The sequence below is a fragment of the Macaca mulatta genome, chromosome 4 (genome assembly GCF_049350105.2).
Source record: "Macaca mulatta isolate MMU2019108-1 chromosome 4, T2T-MMU8v2.0, whole genome shotgun sequence".
NCBI lineage: Eukaryota > Metazoa > Chordata > Mammalia > Primates > Cercopithecidae > Macaca > Macaca mulatta.
Window position 1 is genome coordinate 149,284,285 of NC_133409.1, and position 19,848 is coordinate 149,304,132.

At 43.4% G+C, this 19,848-nt stretch overlaps 1 protein-coding gene across 20 annotated transcripts; it reads left to right on the top strand.

The window, feature by feature from the left end:
• Positions 1-5,102: 5,102 nt before the first annotated feature.
• Positions 5,103-10,570, top strand: MAMU-DOA (major histocompatibility complex, class II, DO alpha). Of its 20 annotated transcripts, none has more exons than XR_013416091.1 (6): positions 5,103-5,302; positions 6,492-6,740; positions 7,162-7,443; positions 7,539-7,810; positions 7,915-9,042; positions 9,358-10,570. XR_013416091.1 is itself a non-coding variant. In XM_077998973.1 (5 exons), exons 1-5 carry the CDS (start codon positions 5,221-5,223, stop codon positions 8,023-8,025), a joined length of 996 nt encoding a protein of 331 aa, XP_077855099.1. In that variant the 5' UTR covers positions 5,103-5,220; the 3' UTR covers positions 8,026-10,570. The 20 variants fall into 20 exon arrangements, 7 of the variants coding, with proteins under 7 accessions (XP_077855099.1, XP_077855104.1, XP_077855101.1 ...); XR_013416092.1 differs by having other exon boundaries at positions 7,915-8,895; XR_013416097.1 differs by having other exon boundaries at positions 7,539-7,674; positions 9,326-10,570.
• The last annotated feature ends 9,278 nt before the right edge of the window (positions 10,571-19,848 follow it).

Genomic DNA, 19,848 nt, shown 5'->3' on the forward strand with positions numbered 1-19,848 from the left:
CAGAATGGAAAAATGCAATGGTAAGGTCGCCCTCTGGTGGAATATCTAGGTAGTAACAGAAGGACTTGAAGACGCTGGCAAGCAGGCTGCTTAAGTGGAAAAATCTCAGAAAAGGAGCCAGTGGCCAACTGGTAGCCAACCAAGAGCAACCAGAGCAGCGCTGTCCAGTAAAAATATAGTGGGAGCCTCTTAATTCAATTTCAAATTTTCTAGTAGCTACATTTAAAAAGCAATAAGAAACAGGTGAGATTAATGTAATACATATTTTAAACGGCAAATATACAAAAAAATTGTCAATTGAACATTAATTAATATAAAAATTACTGAGATTATGTATATATATTTAATCAAGTCTTCAAATTCCAGGGCATTTTATACTTAGAGTACGTTTTCTGCTTAATAACTACAGGTGGTTGGCAGCTACTGCACAGGACAGCACAGTCCTTGAGGAAGGGGATCGTGTCCTGCTCTTCTGTGCTCCCAGAGCAGGACACAGTGCCCAAGTCACATCAGGTGCCCTATAAACATGTATTTAGTGAAGAATATCCCCCAACACCTACCTGAACTTGTCATGCTTCAGAGAACATGACAGATACAACTTTACCTCAAAGTCAGCATTTTAGACAATTTAGAACAACTGGATTTCTGTCGGTTTTTTTTTTCTTCTTCTTTTTTGAGATGGAGTCTCGCTCTGTTGCCCAGGCTGGAGTGCAGTGGCGCGATCTTGGCTCTCTGCAAGCTCCGCCTCCCAGGTTGTCGCCATTTTCTTGCCTCAGCCTCCCGAGTAGCCAGAAGTACAGGCGCCCACCACCACACCAAATACAAGCTAATTGTTTGTACTTTTAGGAGAGATGGGGTTTCACCGTGTGAGCCAGGATGGTCTCAATCTCCTGACCTCGTGATCCGCCCGCCTCGACTCCCAAAGTGCTGGGATTACAGATGTGAGCCACCGCACCCAGTCTTGTGTCATTTTTAAAGGACATTTTAGTACGTTTTTGTTGAACCTATGTTTGCCCCATTATTAGACTCTAATCCCAATAACAGTACCTCTCCCTGGAGCCAGTGTTATCCACTTTATTTACTTTTATTTGTTATCATTGGCTTATTTATTTAATAATGTGCTAGCATTTAGGGGGGAAAGGAAGATTGTGTAACCAAGATTCAATAAACCATGATCCCTTCTTACAGGCCCTTTCCATCTAGGAGGGAATGTGGGCCATACATATACATTCCAAGAAAACCAATAATGAGTTAGCCCTGGTGAGACTGAAAGGTGTTTTGAACTGGGTTGCTTGCTGGCTGTGGCTATGAGAAGGTTCCTGGAAGCTTCTGCTCTTGCCTCCCCGGTGTTGGCCTTGAGCAATCACTGTCTGCTCCCTGCTGTGAAAAACGATGGCAAGATCCTGATTGCCTGTCCAGCTGTTGAGGGGTGGGTGAGAAAATCCAAGCTGAAATCCTGCTGGAGTGGGAGGAGCTGGGGACTGCCCTAGTCATTGCCTCCTCCACCATCCCAGCTAGCAGTGCTCCCTATGTCTCCTAGTGCTCCCACCCTGAAGCCCTGACCTGAAGTGACACCCAAAGGGTAGTGACTGTGGTTTTGTGCTGGACTAGGACTCCAGCTGGCCCTTCTTTCTCTTTACACACATGACACTAACACAGATAGTCACTAATGGGCCAAAATAATAAGACCTTTAGGGAGTGCTGCCACCTCAAAAGAAAAACAGCAAACAGGACCATCGATGTCCTTGAAAGAATTAGTAGAAAATATAGACCAGTCATTTACAGTGAGAATTAAAAGTGCACTTTAAAAGTAAAAAGCTACTATAATATGAAAAAAAAAAAAAAAAAAGAAAATATAGGAAAAACACCTAAAAGTTCTAGGTGTAAAAAATAATAATAATAATAAAAGCAAAAGCCACATTAATGGGATAAATAGTGGGAGAGATGCAACTGAAAAACAAAACAGAAAGTTGGAGGACTACACTGAGAAGCTAGCTCAGAACAAGAGAGGGAAGAATTGGGAAGTTATCAATAGAAAAGTCAAGGAAAAAAGGAGGAGAGAATTGTCCAAATATACATTATATGAGTTTCACAAAGACCAAAAAAATAGAGGAGAAAAATAGTTAAAGGAATAAAAAAGATGAATTCCTGGACTTAAAAGATAGAGAAGATCCATAATGTCTTACAGAGAGAAGGAAAAACCCACTCTAGACACACTAGCAAAATTTAAAAATATCAAAGACAATGAGAAAATTCTAAAAGATTCCAGCATGAAAGACTGACATGGGATTTTTTTAACTGTGACATTGGATGTGAAAAATAAATCGGAATGATCTTATTTAGAATATTAAAGGGAAAAAAACTTCCAACAGAATTTATTACACAGTGTAACTTTTTTCAAAAGTGCTTGTATAATAAAACAAATATATCAAGCATACAAGGTTTCAGAAGGTTTGCTATGCAAATTCCCACATTTGACACGTTTTGGAAGAATTCTAGTCAGAGAAAGCATTCTAGAAGGTGCCAAAAGATATGAGAAGTAATGTTGACCAAATACTTTGGTGAAGGAGAAAATATGTGAATAAATTTGAAAGCATGCTAAAGTTCTTATCCAGTCAGAGGGAAGCTGGGGAAGATATCAGTAACACACACACACACACACACACACACACACACACAAGGGCAATGAAGACTAAAAAAGAAAACTTGGCCAGGCATGGTGGCTCATGCCTATAATCCTAGCATTCTGAGAGGCTGAGGTGGGCGGATCGCCTGAGCTCAGGAGTTCGAGACCAGCCTAGGCAACACAGTGAAACCCCATCTTTACTAAAATACAAAAAAGAAAAAAAATTAGCCAGGCATGGTGACGTGCACCTGTAGTCCCAGCTACTTGGGAGGCTGAGGCAGGAGAATTGCTTGAACCCGGGAGGCAGAGGTTGCAGTGAGCCAAGATTGAGCAACTGCACTCTAGCCTGAGCAACAGAGCGAGAGTCTGTCTCCAAAAAATCAAACAAACAAACAAACAAAAAAAAAAAAAAAGAAAGAAAGAAAAAAAGAAAGAAAGAAAAAAGAAAACTTAAAAAAATAGAAATATTGAAATAAATAAGGTAGTAGAAACAAGTCCAAGTGCATCAATATTCACAATAAATGCAGAAAGATTGTCAGGACAAATTGGGAAAAGATTATCATAATTCCCAAGAGTAAGCACCTAATAACCTAAAAGCATAGAGGGCAAAAGATTTAAAAATTAGAAACAAGTTGAAAAGCCTACAGTCATAGTTAGAGATCTAAATATACCATTCATATGCCAGGAGTGGTGGTACATGCCTGTAGTCCCAGCTACTCCAGGAGGCTGAAGCAGGAGGATCGCTTGAGCCCATGTATTTGAGGCTGCAGTGAGCTATGATTACTCCACTGCCCTCCAGCCTGAGCAACAGAGCAAGACCCTGTCTCTAAAAAATAAATAAATAAATAAATGCACTACTCTTCGTTATGTATCGTTCAGTCCAAAAAATAAAGAAACCCACAATAAGTTAGAATGACAAAATCCACATGCTTGATCCAATAGACTTGTACATGTATAAAATTCTGCATCAAATTTATTAGAGCCAATGTGAAATATTTACAGAAGTTGACCACACTCCAAGCCATAAAGGATTATCACGTAATTAAGTTTTAAGTTAATAACAAAAAACATGCTTTTAAAAAATCTATGTATGTTATGAAATAAAAAACACCAAATACTCGATTGTTATTAAACAAAGAAGCAACATTCTTTATCATGAGTTCTTCATGGCTTTCCCATCTATTATCTCGTGGTTCCAGCTCCCACCTCACTTGGGGAGAGATGAAGGTGGTGAGGGTCCTAACCAGGGCAGGATCAAAGCAGTGAAGACACTGTTCATTCATGCACAGATACCTCCTAGGCACCTATAATGTGCTAGGCATTATGCTAGACACTGCGGGATGGAAACAAAAAAACTAAGATTAGGGCTTCTTATAAACTATGCCACACAAATCAATTACTAGTTGTAATTTGATTAATTTGAAGTCAGAAGCTGTGTCTGCCGCACTCAGAGTAGGCATCCCTTCTTATTCATTGAGGAAAGAGCATTGGAGCAGGATTTACCAGTCCACAGGCTACCTGAGAACCACCTAGGGAGCATGCTGAAAACAGAGGTTCCCTGTCCCTGCCTTGGAAAGGCTAATCTAACCCATGAGGTCACGAGGAAACCCAGGAACATGTAGTATAACAAACTCCCCAGGTGATTCTCATTTGGAACTAGAGACCCAGATGATTTCCTAGCTCCTTCCAAGTTGAAACTCATTGATTTCATGGTCTTTGACACATGTCCTAATTTGGTTAGATTTATCTTTACTCAGATGTTAGCTTTACATATATATATATATATATATATATATATATATATATATATATATATATATATACTGGACTAAATTCTCCCAATGCCTCTTATTAGCCGAGCCCAACCAGAAGCCAAAGACAAGGGTGATGCGTCCTCCAGCCTGTGGCAGCCTGGAGGAGGTGCCCGGGTCCTGGAGGGACAGACAGAGAGGACCAGCACCTCTGCCCTCCTCAGGGAGTCCACGGAAACTCCTTACACTCTGCTTTAGACCAAACATCTCCAACAATTACACGTTTTTTCTTACACAATGAAATTTAATAATAATAAAAGAAAAATAACATTTTTGAAAGTGATTTAAAGTTTTAAGAGGTTTTTATTCCATTTTGCAGCCAATGTTTTCCTTTTAAAGATTATTGGTAAAGTTTATTTTACTTTCTAACTCAAAATTTGTCCACAGAAACTTCTTGGGAAAGTAGGATTCCCTGCATCGCAGATCGACATAGAGAGAGGATTTGTTGGAGCTCAGCTGCGCGGCGCCCTGACGGCTTTTCTCTCCCTTCAGGGAGGGAGTCCCTTCTTGGAGGACGTGGTAACAGTTGGTGCAAGCCCCTCCCGTCCTCCAAATCTTCCTTTGGCTTCTCCTGTTGGCCTGGTGAATCCTTCTACCTTCTCACCCCGGCTCTTTCCCTCTTCACCCAGCAACAGTTACATTCACTCAGAGAATTTCTGTGATTGGCTGAAGACAACAGGGGTCGCCCCCATCCTCGAATCTGTTTTCTTCGTCTTCACCTCCGCCTGGTTCCTGTACTCCCCACAGGGACTGAGACTGATTTGATTAAAGCACCAGAGTGTAATGGCCCTCAGAGCAGGGCTGATCCTGGGGTTCCACAGCCTGATGACCCTCCTGAGCCCGCAGGAGGCAGGTGCCACCAAGGGTGAGTGCGAGGGCGAGGCGGGTGCGGCGGGGAGCAGAGATTTACGGAGTTGGGTTACATGAGGAGATGACATGGAGGATGCTTGTTCCTCTCCCTCTCTGGTTTATGAGCAACTTCCTTCACCAAGAGACACCCAATCCCCCTCACCTCTGTCACATCCACTCTGGACCTAAATGAAGGTGCAGCTCGGTCAGCTGCGCAGGTGCCCCATTCAGCCTTTGCTGACGTTCAGATTTCTCCTGATTCCTTCCTCCTTCCTGAGACCCAAACCTCCACCCAACAGGTGCCAGCAAGCACCCTGATTTCTCTGCTACCCCTGGCCTGGAGTGTGGCCCATCAAGTCCAGTTCTGTTGCAGTATTTATGCCCATGCCAGTAGTTAACTGTTTACCTGTCTGTCTATCGGGAGACATGAGCTGGTTTGCGGGTCTACAGCTGGTTCATCTTTATTTCTTTTATTTCCCTGGCCCGCCATTGTGCTGGGTGCATGCTAGTTCCTCAGTAACTGTTGTTCAAACAACTTCATAGAATTCTGCAAGTATTAGAACTTAATCCCTAACTTCCGGAAAACTAGACAACAGTTATGGAAGAGACACACTCAGTCATAATGCTCTGAGATGGAGGAGTTGGGACATGAACTTTGACTTCTGACTCCTCATCCAGTGCTCTTTGCAATGCCTTGAGTTGCCTCTTCTTATCCCCTTGGTCTCTGGGTCACTAACCTTAATTCTTACCCCTGCCAGCCGTGGCCTGTTTCCCCTTACACCCACCTGCACTGCATCTCTGTGCCGAGCTCCACTACTCTCCTGTCCTTAATAATTCCCCCTCATCCCACCCGCACAGTCCCACCAGCTCACAACACAGGGCCTGACAACACAGACAGGGCAGACGACCACAGCCAAGATTTAAATTCTGGAACCCCAAGCATGATTTTAGGCAGCCCCTCCTCTTCCCATCCTGATAGGCCAGACTGCACTGTCTCTGTGCCGGCTGCAGTGTGCTGGGACGAGCCTCTTTCTTCCCGTCCTCTCCCTTCCCCTCTCCCAGGGCCAGCCCAGTGTCAGAACAGGACTGTGTCCCCCCACAGAACCCAGGACGGGGCCCAGGCTCAGGGACTCAACAATCACATATTGTGGATGAGACAGACACATTTTCTTCTCTCTCCTTGACCCTGAACTCACCAAATACAGCTGACCACATGGGCTCCTACGGACCCGCCTTCTACCAGTCTTACGGTGCCTCAGGCCAGTTCACCCATGAATTTGATGGGGAACAGCTGTTCTCTGTGGACCTGAAGAAAAGCGAGGCTGTGTGGCGTCTGCCTGAGTTTGGCGACTTTGCCCGCTTTGACCCACAGGGTGGGCTGGCCGGCATCGCCGCGATCAAAGCCCATCTGGATGTCCTGGTGGAGCGCTCCAACCGCACCAGAGCCATCAACGGTACCAGCCCTCCCTCTGCCCACCCAGTCAGGCGGGAAGGTCAGAGAAACTTCCTCCCAGTTCCTAGGCCTCCATCACTCTGGGGCGCACTCTCAGTGCCCGTGCCTGTCATGCCCTGTCCCTTTCTTTCCCAGGAGGCTCCAGGTCTTCCTAGACCCCGTTGGCACCCCTCTCCTTGAGGAATGACACCTCTCACCTGGACTCCCGCCCAGGGACCAGTCAGATATAGGACCTCCTGGCATCCCACTCCCTCCCCAGTCTCCTCTCCCTCTGTTTCCCTCCTCTCCTGCTCCAGTGGATACCATCCCAGAGCATCCCCTGCCCACAGATGGCTACGAAGGGGGAACGTCCCTTAATCCCAGTCCTAGTAAGGCCCTGGGAAGAGGGATGAGCCTGTGAACTCAGGCCCCATTCCTCCTAGTGCCTCCACGGGTGACCGTGTTCCCCAAGTCTCGGGTGGAGCTGGGCCAGCCCAACATCCTCATCTGCGTCGTGAACAACATCTTCCCGCCTGTGATCAATATCACCTGGCTGCGCAATGGCCAAGCTGTCACTGAGGGAGTGGCCCAGACCAGCTTCTATTCCCAGCCTGACCATTTGTTCCGCAAGTTCCACTACCTGCCCTTCGTGCCCTCGGCCGCAGACGTCTATGACTGCCAGGTGGAGCACTGGGGCCTGGATGCGCCACTCCTCAGGCATTGGGGTACGGAGCCCCCTCCCCACGCACCCTCCTGGCCCCAGGTTTCCTTTACTCTAGAATCCTTCCCTATACCACCAATTCCTTCCTTTCTCTCCCAGAGCTCCAGGTGCCTATTCCACCACCAGATGCCATGGAGACCCTGGTCTGTGCCCTGGGCCTGGCCATCGGCCTGGTGGGCTTCCTCGTGGGCACCATCCTCATCATCATGGGCACATATGTGTCCAGTGCCCCCAGGTGCAGAGGCCCCGGGAGTCTTGGGTGGGGGGGGAGGAAAGTGGATGACTCTGAACAGGACATGGGCGGAGAATCAGAGATTCTGTCTTGGGGAAAGAGGTCAGGAAAGAAATGGACATGGAAGAAAGAAGCAGAGGTGGGGTGAGAGAGTGAGGTTTTGGGGGGAGGTGGGCACTCAGAGATAGGATCCTAGCATATTGAAATTGAGCAATGTCGATTGTGTGGTTTCTGCTACTTTAGGTAACGATCCTTCTGAGAGAAATGACTTGTGGGAGACACCCTGCAGATCCTCGTGGATTTGTGACAGCTCTTGCGTGCTCAGTGCGCTTTAAGTGCATCCTGCTGTGCTGACCTTGAGTGGGATCAACCTCTGTCCTACAGGTCCCCTCTTTTTTGGCCCCAGTACTCATGGCAGGGTTTGTGGGACACCTACTAGCTTCCCTTCCCTTTCAACACACACACACATTCTTGCTCTACCCAAAGCTCTGGCTGGCAGCACCAAATGCTTTGGTGGTGTTTGCACTGTGTCCTTTTTAGGCCTTGGCCAGTTCTCCCCGGGTTGAGGCATGTGGTGCTGGGGATTGGCAGCAGTCCTGGGGCCCGCACGGGTGTGTCTTGCTCCATTTGTCCCATTGTGTGTTACTTTGTGAATGAGCCGTTTCACATGGACCTGATGAAATTTGCCTCCTGAGTTCAGTTTTGCCCTGAAAGGGATGCAGATTATCCTGTTCCTCACGACCCCCTCAGCTAACAACTCCCTCAGCACTGGGACAGGACAGGCTCATGGGGACTCCACTTCTGCCTGGGTTTACTCTGTATGAAGAGACCATTGGTATCCTGCCATGATGTCATCTCCTTTTTCTACTTTCCCTAGAGTCCCATGCATGACAAAGAGAGGCCCAAGGCTTGGATAAGGTGGCCACTTCCCTCAGTGGGGTCAATCATGTCAGGTAGGAGGTGGTACAGTCGGTGTGCAAGGTATCTGGTAAGGGGGGGCAGTCCACCTAGACACTCTCTAAATATGTGGCCTAGAAGATTTTAGTCTACTTTTCTGTGAACAAAATTTAAAACATACAAAGAGATAAGTCACCATACCACGTAGTTTATGTCAAGACCAAAATGAGCAGTACAGATTACGGTTTTCAAACCAGAATGCACATAAGAACTGCTTGGGATCCTTTTAAAAGTACAGGCATTGGCCTGGTGCAGTGGCTCACTCCTGTAATCCCAGGACTTTGGGAGGCCAAGGGGATAGGATCACTTGAGGTCAGGAGTTGGAAACCATCCTGGGCTACACAGAGAGACCCCATCTCTAAAAAGAAAGATTTAAAAATTAACCAGGCATGGTGGCTCGCACCTGTATTCCCAGTCACTCGGGAGGCTGAGGCTGGAGGAGTGCTTGAGCCCAGGAGTTCAAGACTGCAGTGAGCCAAGATCACACCACTGCACTCCAGCCTAGGTGACACAGTGAGACCCTGTCTCTAAATAAATAAATAAAATATAAAAATAACAGGCATCACCCAGACCTACTGAATTAGAATCTCGGGGGTGCAAGGGGCAGCAACAGGGAGGCTGTCTTTTTTGAGACAAGGTCTCGTTCTGTCACCAGGCTGGAGTGCCATGGCATGATCTTGGCTCACGGCAACCTCAGCCTCCCGAGTTGAAGCAATTCTCCTGCCTCAGCCTCCTGAGTAACTGGGACTACAGGTGCGCACCACCATGCCCAGCTAATTTTTGTATTTTAAGTAGAGACGGGGTTTCACCATGTTGGCCAGGATGGTCTCCATCTCCTGACCTCGTGATCCACCCTCCTTGACCTCCCAAAGTGCTGGAATTACAGGCATGAGCCACCGCGCCTGGCTGAAGCTGTCATTTTTTAACAGGCTCTGGATGACTCTGATGCAGCCATCCTGGACCTAGGCTGCGGTCTGGTCACTGGGACACAGTGACATAATCAGGTGCCATGGGGGGTCATGGGAAAGGGGGATCCCTAAGGTCTGAGGTGGACCAGGAAGGCTTTCTGAAGAACCTGGGTCTGTTAGGGCATCAAAGCCAATCAAGGTACAAGTAAATAGGGACAAAATGAGGGTTTGAACTGTGAGCAGTTGGTCCTGGAAAAGAAAGAAACCGAGAGATTATGGGGACTCAGTGGGCTTCTTAAGAGAGAATAAGCTGAAATCAATGACTAGAAGACACGGACGTGGAGAAGAATCATCTCAGGCAAACTTTTTGTGTGCCAGTAACAGAAACCCTCTTCTGTGTGATCACATGCAAAGTATAGGATGTTTGCAATATAGCTGTGGGGAGGAGTGCAGGGCCCAAGGGTAGATTCTAGCCAGGCCTCCCAGGAACAGAACTGGGATCCGAAAAGCCCAGAGAAGCTAGAGCTGCCCCTCCAACCCTCTCGGATCCACACGGTCTGTGTTCTCTAGACCCCCCTGCATGTTAGCGGTGTTCTCTCTCTGTGGACTGACAGTCCTTTTCAGTGAACATGTCCACCCGAAAGCTCCTGAGTTTATATCATCTCAGCCCTCACAACCCACAAAGGCTGTGTCTCCCAGTCACAGCTTTAAATTACTGGAAAAATAAATGACCGGCCAAACGTGGAGCAGGTGTCCATCCCAGCCCTGTGTAGTTAGAACAGGAGACAAGATCCCACAAAAATGTGGCTGCCAAGCACCCAGCCCCGGGACAAGGGGTCAAGTTCTTGTCAGAGAAAGAGGAATAAGTTGGTTCTCAGAAGACACCACAAGATACGTGTGTTCCCAACAATCTCTGATCTCTGCTGATCTTTTGCTTAGCAGTTAACTTGATGCATCATTGGGAAGGTGTTTCTCTCATCTCCATCCTAAGGCTTAATAAAGTCATTAAAATTGTGTTCTTTTGACCAAAGAAATGTGTGGTTTTTTTTTTTTTTTTTCACTGTTGCATATACTACCCTGAAGTCACTGGAACTTCTAGGAATAATTCCAGAGCCTTTAGATTTATGCGTCTGCGTGTATACTCACATGTGTTTCTAGTCTCAAGGTACGTAGTGTTTTATTTTAAAAAACAAATTGTGCTCCTGCATTCCTGATGTTTCACTCTGTTTTAGAACAGACATCCGGTAGTCTCCTGTCCTTTGTATCCAAACTCTCTCTTTTTGCAGGGTCCCCCTACAGATCATAAGCACGTCATCTCTCCAAATAATGAGAACATCAAGTCCTCTGTCTGTCCTTGACCCATTCTCCCTTCCACCCAAGCTCCTCCTGGTCACACCCTCTGAGAGTGTCTGCATGGACTGCCTCCAGATCCCCTCTTCCCATCCACTCTCTTTCGTTTTTAATTTTTAACCAAATTATGTTATATGCATAGTTTAGAGTCAAATATTTTTTTACAAGATTTGTTACAGAAATACCAGTCTCCAGCCCCCTCTGCCACCATATCCTCAGCCTCACAGAAAATAACTTTCAATTGTTTTAATGTGTTCTGTTGGTATTAACCTCCCATCTCTAAATAACATGTTTGTGTTGCTACATCTAGATTTTTCAGCTTTAGGCTTTATCTCTTTACCTCTTGCTGTGGGAGAGGGGGATTTAGATTTTTTTCATCCTCAAAGACCATCATGCACCCTTCCCATGCCCCTTATTTTAATATGAGTATATTGTAATTTTTACAACATAGTAAAAATTACTATGCTTACTATGTTTATATCAGTATGACCATGTAATGGCAAACCATAGAGCAAACCATGCTTGCTCTTCCTTTTCTAGATGACTTTGTTTTCTCTGGAGTGTGTAATTGTCCTGTTTTCCTTTGTGTGGCTGTATTTGTCCTTATTATTAATGAATCACAAAATTCCTTGCAGTACAATCAAACACGTCAGGTATTCTGTCAATTTTACCATCAGATGTAACTCTCCCAGAATCTTCTGTCGGCTCCAGTCTTAACTCTTTGCCCTTGATGATACAGCGTTCACTCTGAGATCACCCTTCGCCATCCGCATCAGGATTTACCTGTCCTCCGAGTTGGATCTTCTGTTTCTTGTATCCAGTCATTGCCCCTTTGTGGTCTGCCTTATTTTAATGAGGCACCTCATCTTTCCACTTCCTGCGAAACAGTGCATATGAGGAAAACTTTTTATGCTTCGTATGTCCGAAAATGTATTTATTGTACTCTCAAACTTGAATTATAGCTTGCATGGGTATAAAATTCAAGATTGGAAATCATTTCCATCAGAATTGTTAAGGCATTTCTCTATAATCCCTTAGCTTCCTGTGTTATTGTTGATAAGCCAACAGATATTGTGTCATGAAACTTTGTATGTAATCATTGTTGTTTTTTCCTTTCTGGAAGCTTATAGGATTTCTGCTTTTCCCTTTCCTCCTTTAAATTCTTATAGGTGCGCCATAACCTACAAGGTGAAGATCCTTCTCAAACTGTCCGCAGTGTACTGTTTTAACCATATTTCTTTTCTTTTCTTTTTTTTGAGATAGAGTCTCGCTCTGTTACCCAAGCTGGAGTGCAGTGGTGTAATCTTAGCTCACTGCAACCTCTGTCTCCCAGATTCAAGCAATTCTCCTGCCTCACTCTCCTGAGTAGCTGGAATTACAGGCACCCGCCACCACGCCTGGCTAATTTTTTTTTATTTTTAGTAGAGATGGGGTTTCACCATGTTGGCCAGGCTGGTCTCAAACTTCTGACCTCAGGTGATCCACCTGCCTTGGCCTCCCAAAGTGCTGGGATTACAGGCATGAGCCACCAAGCCTGGGCTATTTTAACCATATTTATAATAGCGCCTCCTGAAAATGGTCAATGCCTAAGTCACAGAAAATTGTTGTTGCATGTTTACTCCTCCCTGCCTTTGCACAAACTATTATCTGTGCTGGACCTGCCTTCCTCCACCAACCAATCAAAATTCTACCTGTCCTTCCAGGGTCCAGATTAAATGTCACATCTTCTGTGAAGCATTTCCAATCCCAGCCCCCAATATGCTGGCCACCATCTCCCTTCAGTACTACCACATTCCGCCCTTTGTCAGTTGACTGTGTATGAATTTGCCTTTGCCACTAACTGCTCCTCTAAAGCAAGAGAAGTCTGTGTCTTACAGTTCCAACACCCAGAACATAATGGGCATTGAAACACTGTAGAATTCTATTTAATTCAATTTTGTTTGCTTCAAATCCAGCCTGGTCTGACTGTCTGCAGCTGGTTTTAATAACATTGGCTACTGTTTACCCAACACATGCAATGTGCCCAGCCTTAATGCTTTTCACGTGTAGTGGATTTGAATCTTGGTCCAAAAGATTAATAAGATAGTGCGCAGAATGCAAAAAATAGTAAACGTCTTTAAATAATCGAAAATCTGATTCAAAACCTGCTGTTTAAAAAATCTTAAATCTGATTCAAAACCCCTGCCACAAGGCTGGTTTTAAATTCAATCTGTCATTATTGGGGCTTCTGGTCTCTTACAGTTGTTCCAAGGGTCTGCGCCCTGACACAGTGCTGAGGCCTTGGAGAAGCCCCTGTTGTCTCCCTGCATCTGTCCGGACTGTTTACTCCAAGCATGCCCAGGGCTTAACCTGTATGGTCTTTTCAAGTGGCAGCTCTGCTGCTTCTGCACCAGGCTTGGGGCAGGGGAATCTTTAGTGAGGAGTGATCCCCAGTGCCTGGGAGCAGGACTGCAAAGACACACCACACGGCCAACTTCCCCCTCCCTGGGAGGCCTCCCCACCGGCCTTGGCTGCCGCGAAGAAGCAGGGCTCTTTCAGACCCACAGGCCACTGTGCCTTCCTCAGTTTAGGAGAACCTTCCCCCTTTGCCTGTCAAAGGCATTCCCCTCTCTCTCTCTCTGGCACAGTGTCTGGGACACCTGGCATCATGTCAAGTGAGCTTCAGGTTTTGGGAAATCCAAAGCCACAAGAGGAAGGGCCTTGGAGGTGACATGTGCTATTGTCTTGTGTGACAAACCTAAATACAAAGAAAAAAGAAAAGCATCATTCTGCCATACATGAATTATTTTATTTCTTCCTTATGACCAATCTGTAAGTTAAGTATAATGATTTCATTTTATAGAGAAGGAACTAGGATTCAAATTACTTGACTTGCCCAAGGTCAAACAGCTAGGAGGTGGCTGGAAGGTCTGTGTAATGCTAGAGCCCGTGTTCTTTCCACTGCACTGTCCTACTCAGCAGCGAATGGAGACCAGCTTGTGAGACATGAGGCTGGATGAACAGGGTCAGACATCAGCATTACTAGGAAATGTGTAGGAGGAGGTATTCCCAGCTTTGGTAACAAACTTCTTCTGAGGCTTCAGCAGCAACAAGCTGCAGGGAATGAGGTGAGCTTGAAGAATGACTGGGGTTGGAATTACTGAAGAGATTTTCTTCTCCATCCTGGATCAGTCGAAGCACTCCCCTAGTTCAGACTTTCTTTCTTGCTTAGTCTAAATTCCTTGCTGGCCAACAAGACCCTATATGATCTGGCACTGCATGTGTCCTCATCTTTACTTCCCTCCACTCATCCTTCTTTCATTAAGCAACAGCCACACTATCTTTCCCCAGAATCCTCCTGCCCAAGATGTTAACATTAATGCCTCCAATTCGTCACCCATTCACAACTCATGTGGTATCAATTCAGAGAAGCTTCATTGACCAACTTTGCTAAATAAACCACCTATCTCCAGTCTCTTCCTATCATGTTACCCTATTTATCTCTACAAACAGATGCCTTTCAATGAATGATGTCCCACTTCTCAGGCTTTCCTTTCTTCTCTGACCTCAGAAAAGCTTCCAGACAAGTGATCATGCATGCAGAGGAGCGGATTCACTTCTTCTCCTCTCCTTATGGTTTAGGAAGTTGCTACCTATGACTTGTAATTTGGCTCCATCTTGTGGTTTGCGTCCACCCCACATGGAGCCTCCAAATCTGAATAAGCCTAAGGTCTCCCAAGGCGGACTCCCGGCACTTCCGTCCACTGGAAACGTTCTGCTGCCTCCTTCCTAGACTCCCAACACCGCTCTTGAGACCTTGTCAGATTCCCAGTTGCCCTTTATTCCTTTCCTCAGGCCTTCAATATATGGATGTGCTTCAGGTACAAGTTCTTACTGTAATGCCTGGAACATGGTGGTTACTCAATAAATATTTAAAGCCTCAGCTGACTAAAACAAAATGTAGTCACCCTGCTCTCAAATTCCTTGATGACATGTCCACATAAAGAAAAATAAATTAAAATTTGTTCTTCCGATATTAACAAGTATTGTTTTGTTAATACTGTTATCTTTCATTTATTGAGCACTTCCAATGTGCCAAACACTAGTCTAACCAATTGATATTTGTCGAATCCAGTATCTCCACATTCACTAAGAAGCACACCTGGTATTTCCTAAACTGTTGCATGAAACCCAAGTGTTTAGGAGAGTGTTAATAACCTAACCAAAAACAAATCAATAGAAGTAATATTTTTCTGTTAAAACATATTTTAATACATGTAAGGAAATGCCAAACTTAAATATGTATCTTTTTGTTTTGTTTTGTTTTTGACACAGAGTCTCGCTCTGTTGTCCAGGCTGGAATGCAGTGGTGCCATCTCAGCTCACTGCAACCTCCGCTTCCTGTGATTCTCCTGCCTCAGCCTACCGAGTAGCTGGGATTACAGGCATCCACCACTGCACCCAGCTAATTTTTGTATTTTTAGTAGAGACAGGATTTCCCCATATTGGATAGGCTGGTCTTGAACCCCTGACCTTGTGATCCGTCCTCCTTGGCCTCCCAAAGTGAATTATGTATCTTTGTTATATAGTAATCTGCCTTTTAAAAATGATATGTCATTATTTGTAACAACTGAAAATTATTGGAAACATGCTAGTAAGAGTACAATAGTTGAAAAAATTATAGTACATTTGCACAATGGAGTAATTAATGCAAAGCTGTTAAAAAGAATGAGGAGATAGAAAAAATACGTTCCAATGTTTGATAGCAGACTGGGGTGACCGTAGTCAGCAACAATATATATATAGTATATTTCAAAGTAGCTAGAAGAGAGGACTTGAGATATTGCCAACACATAGAAATGATACATACTCAAGGTGAAGGATACCCCAAATACCTGACTTGATCATTACTCTCATTGTATGCATGTAACAGACACTCACATGTACCTCATAAATAAAATATGTAAAATATCATGTATCAATTAAAGGAAAAAGTCTAACAAAAAGGAATGAGAAAGATCTCTTTGAACTAATGTGGAGGAATCTCTAGGCTAGAGTGGAAAATTCACAGTACAATAGAATGATTTAACTATGTACTGCTTTTGGGGTAAGAAAAAGGAAAGATAAATATTTTTTGAAAAAGGTGGATTGGGTCAGATATGGTGGCTTGTGCCTATAATCCCCACACTTTGGGAGGATGAAGTGGAAGGATCACTTGAGGTCAGGAATTTAACACCAGCCTGGCCAACACAGCAAGACTCTGTCTCTACATGAAAATTAAAAAATTGGCCAGTTATGGTGGTACACCCCTGTAGTCCTAACTAGTCAGGACCCTGAAGCAAGAGGATCACTTGAGCCTAGGAGTTCGAGGCTGTCGTGAGCTATGATGGTGCCACTGCACTCCAGCTTGGGCAACAGAGTGAGTCCGTGTCTCCAAAGGGGGAAAAAAAAGCTACATTGGAAGGATAAACAAGAAATGAATAAAAAATGGCTACTTTTAGTGAGGAAGGGAGAATAGAAGTCAGAAGTGAATATTGATCTTTGAAACGTATAAATACAATGTTAATAAAAAATTGACAAAAAAACCTCTAAAATTTAAAACGAATAGAACTGAATCACACAGAAAAAATAAGTATTCCAAGTGATATTAAAAGATACTACTGGGTCTTTAGTATCTGTGCTGAAAGTAATCCCAGCACTTTCGGAGGCCGAGGCGGGCGGATCACGAGGTCAGGAGATCAAGACCACCCTGGCTAACATAGGGAAACCCTGTCTCTACTAAAAATACAAAAAATTAGTCGGGCGTAGTGGGCACCTGTAGTCCCAGCTACTCGGGAGGCGGAGGCAGGAGAATGGCGTGAACCTGGGAGGAGGAGTTTGCAGTGAGCCGAGATCGCGCCACTGCACTCCAGCCTGGGCGACAGGGCCAAACTCCGTCTCAAAAAAAAAAAAAAAAAAAAAAAAAAGAGATACTACTGTATATTCTTGGTGGAATACATTTATTCTCTCTCTTCTTTCTCTCTCTACCTCTCTCTCTCTCTCTTTTTTTTTTTTTTTTTGACAGGGTCTTGCTCTGTTGCCTTGGCGTGCTGGAGTGCACTGGTGTGATTATAGCTCAGTGCACCCTCAAACTCCAGGGCTCACGTGATCCTCCCACCTCGGTCTCCCAAGTAGAGTAGCTGGCACTGCAGGAACATGCCACCATACCCAGTTAATTAAAATACATTTTTAAAAATAGAAATGGGATCTCCCATTATGTTGCCCTGGCTGACTTAATAGAATATATTCTAAGGACAAAAAGAACTATCAAAACTTTGAACATCATTCAGTTGTTTTATGGTTAAGTAATATTTGTATCGTTATTTGAAACTATATTATATATAAAATAAAGCAAATCAGTGATTATGTTAATATAATTAAGAACTAAGATTTTTAGGCCAGAGGCAGTGGCTGGTCTCTGTAATCCCAGAACTTTGGGAGGCCGAGGCGGGCGGATCACAAGGTCAGGAGCTCGAGACCAGCCTGGCCAACATGGTGAAACCCTGTCTCTACTAAAAAAAACAAAAAAATTAGCTGGGTGTGGTGGCGGGCGCCTGTTATCCCAGGTATTAGGGCGGCTGAGGCAGGAGAATTGTTTGAACCCGGGAGGCAGAGGTTGAGGTGAGCCGAGATTGCAACATTCATTGCACTCCAGCCTGGACGACAGGGCGAGACTCCATCTCAAAAAAAAAAAAAAAGAACTAAGATTTTTAATGTAAAAAAGCAACTAAAAGTAGCTGAATTAAAACAATAATATTAAATTTGAACTAGGAAAACATATTTGAACTAGAACTGTCAATTTTAACTAATGATTTACTAATATATGTGTCCTAACTCCAGCAAATTAAAGAGCTTAATAATAGCCCTGTAGCAATGAGCATCTCCAGTGCACAGACTGTAGTTTCTAAATATAATTTCCCTCTCAAAAGAAATAGAGCCTCTTGGAGAAGTGACCAGTTACAGGCCTAAGTTATGGAAAATACAAAGCAAGTGTGCATATCTCATTGTTTTCATAAAACAAGGCACTGTTCAAAGACTAATAGAGTCATGTCAAAAAAAAAAAAAAAAAAAACAGATCAGCCAGTTTGAAGGAGCTTCCATTGGTCAAAATTGGAACAACTCAGACATCAAAAAGATGACTATAATATAATTAAACACATTGAGTATATAAAAATCCCTGGGTTCCTATTAATAGTCGAATACAGATTTTAAAAAGTAAGCAACAACAACCCATTTATATTACCACTGCATGTGATCTTCTAATTCCTAACACAGAAAATTGATACTTAAAGAAAATAAGTGTATATCCTGACATTTCACAAGGAAATGTTCCATTGATGAAAAAAAAGGTCTACCCTTCAGAGTAGCAGTGAATAAATGTTGGGGAAAATAATAGAATTAGAAAACCAGCATTTTGTAAGCCTAATGTGATCATTGATTCAGGGAAGGCATCGTATATGTTAAAATCGTTAGGAGAATAGATAGTGGGGAACAGGAGAGTCACGTCATGCCGAAGTATCATGGTCATAGACTATTTGCTATTGACAAATGGGAGAAAAACCTTTACAGAGGACAGACCTGGCTGTCATCACCTTGACTGAGTGATCAAGTTTAGCCTCACCAATAATAAGACAAGACATTAAGCATATGCTTCCTAATAAGATGAAATGCAAAGTACACAGCAATATTGATGAAGAATTATTGTCAAAAATCTTTCATCTCAATCTAATCAAGCTTTTGTTTCAAAAAGTTCTAGTCTATAAAAAAATACATTGGATAGAGGAATAAGTCAAATGAAACCACAAAGAAACACTCACACAAATTCAAAATGTGAGAGATTCTACTGGCCTGGTCTCTCTAAAAAGATGATGTTTAAAAAATGGGTGGGATAGTGGGAATTAAGAGACGTTACAATCAAATTTAGTGGATGATTCTTGGCAATATATTTGGGGAAAAACAGATATAAAAGCACTTTTCAGACAAATGGGGAAATTTGAATATGAACTGGTAATCGATGATATTAGAGAGCTGTTTTCAGTTTTGTTCAGTATGATTACAGTACCATGGTTATGTATCAAGGCATCTTTATGCTAAAGAATTTAGGGATGAAATGCTAGGAGATCTCTAATTTACTTTGAAATGAATTTAGAAACACACACAGTTCAAACAAATATGGCAAAATCTTGACAGTTGTTGAATCTATATGCTGGGTATTTGTCTTAGTCCATTTTGTGTTGTCGTAACAGAATACCACAGACTAGGCAATTTATAAAGAAAGAAAGAAAGAAAGAAAAAAAGAAAGAAAGAAAGAAAGAAAGAAAGAAAGAAAGAAAGAAAGAAAGAAAGAAAGAAAGAAAGAGAAAGAAAGAAAGAAAGAAAGAAAGAAAGAAAGAAAGAAAGAAAGAAAGAAAGAAAGAAAGAAAGAAAAGAAAAGAAAAGAGAAAAGAAAAGAAAAGAAAGAAATTTATTTCTCACAGTTCTGGAGGCTGGGAAGCCCAATGTCAAGGTGCCAACATCTGGCAAGGGCTTTCTTGCTGTGTCATACCACAGCAAAAGAAAAAAGGATGAAAGGATGGAGGAGAGGAAAGAAGTCAAACTCATCCTTTCATCAGGAATTCACTCCTGAGATGAGACAACTAACCCACTCGAGAGACTATGGCATTAATCCCTTTATGAGGGCTCTGCCCATCTCTTTAAGAGATAACCTAATCATCTTTTAAAGGTTCCATTTCTCAATGCAGTTGCATTGGGGATTAAGTTTCCAATGGTTTATATATAACACTTTTATGTTATACATATAATAAAGCAAATCAGTGATTATGTTCATGTAATTCAGAACTAAGATTTTTAATGTATAAAAAGCAAGTAAAAGTAGTTGAATTAAAACAATAATATTAAATTTGAACTAGAAAAATATTTTGAACTAGAAATGTCAGTTTTAACT

What these genes read in the sequence shown, in the direction of transcription:
- MAMU-DOA (XM_077998973.1), top strand. Translation starts at nt 5,221, where the DNA reads ATGGCCCTCAGAGCAGGGCTGATCCTGGGGTTCCACAGCCTGATGACC. An exon ending in GGAGGCAGGTGCCACCAAGG is followed by an intron (nt 5,303 to 6,491) that starts GTGAGTGCGAGG and finishes CACCAAATACAG; the next exon opens with CTGACCACATGGGCTCCTAC. An exon ending in GCCACTCCTCAGGCATTGGG is followed by an intron (nt 7,444 to 7,538) that starts GTACGGAGCCCC and finishes TTTCTCTCCCAG; the next exon opens with AGCTCCAGGTGCCTATTCCA.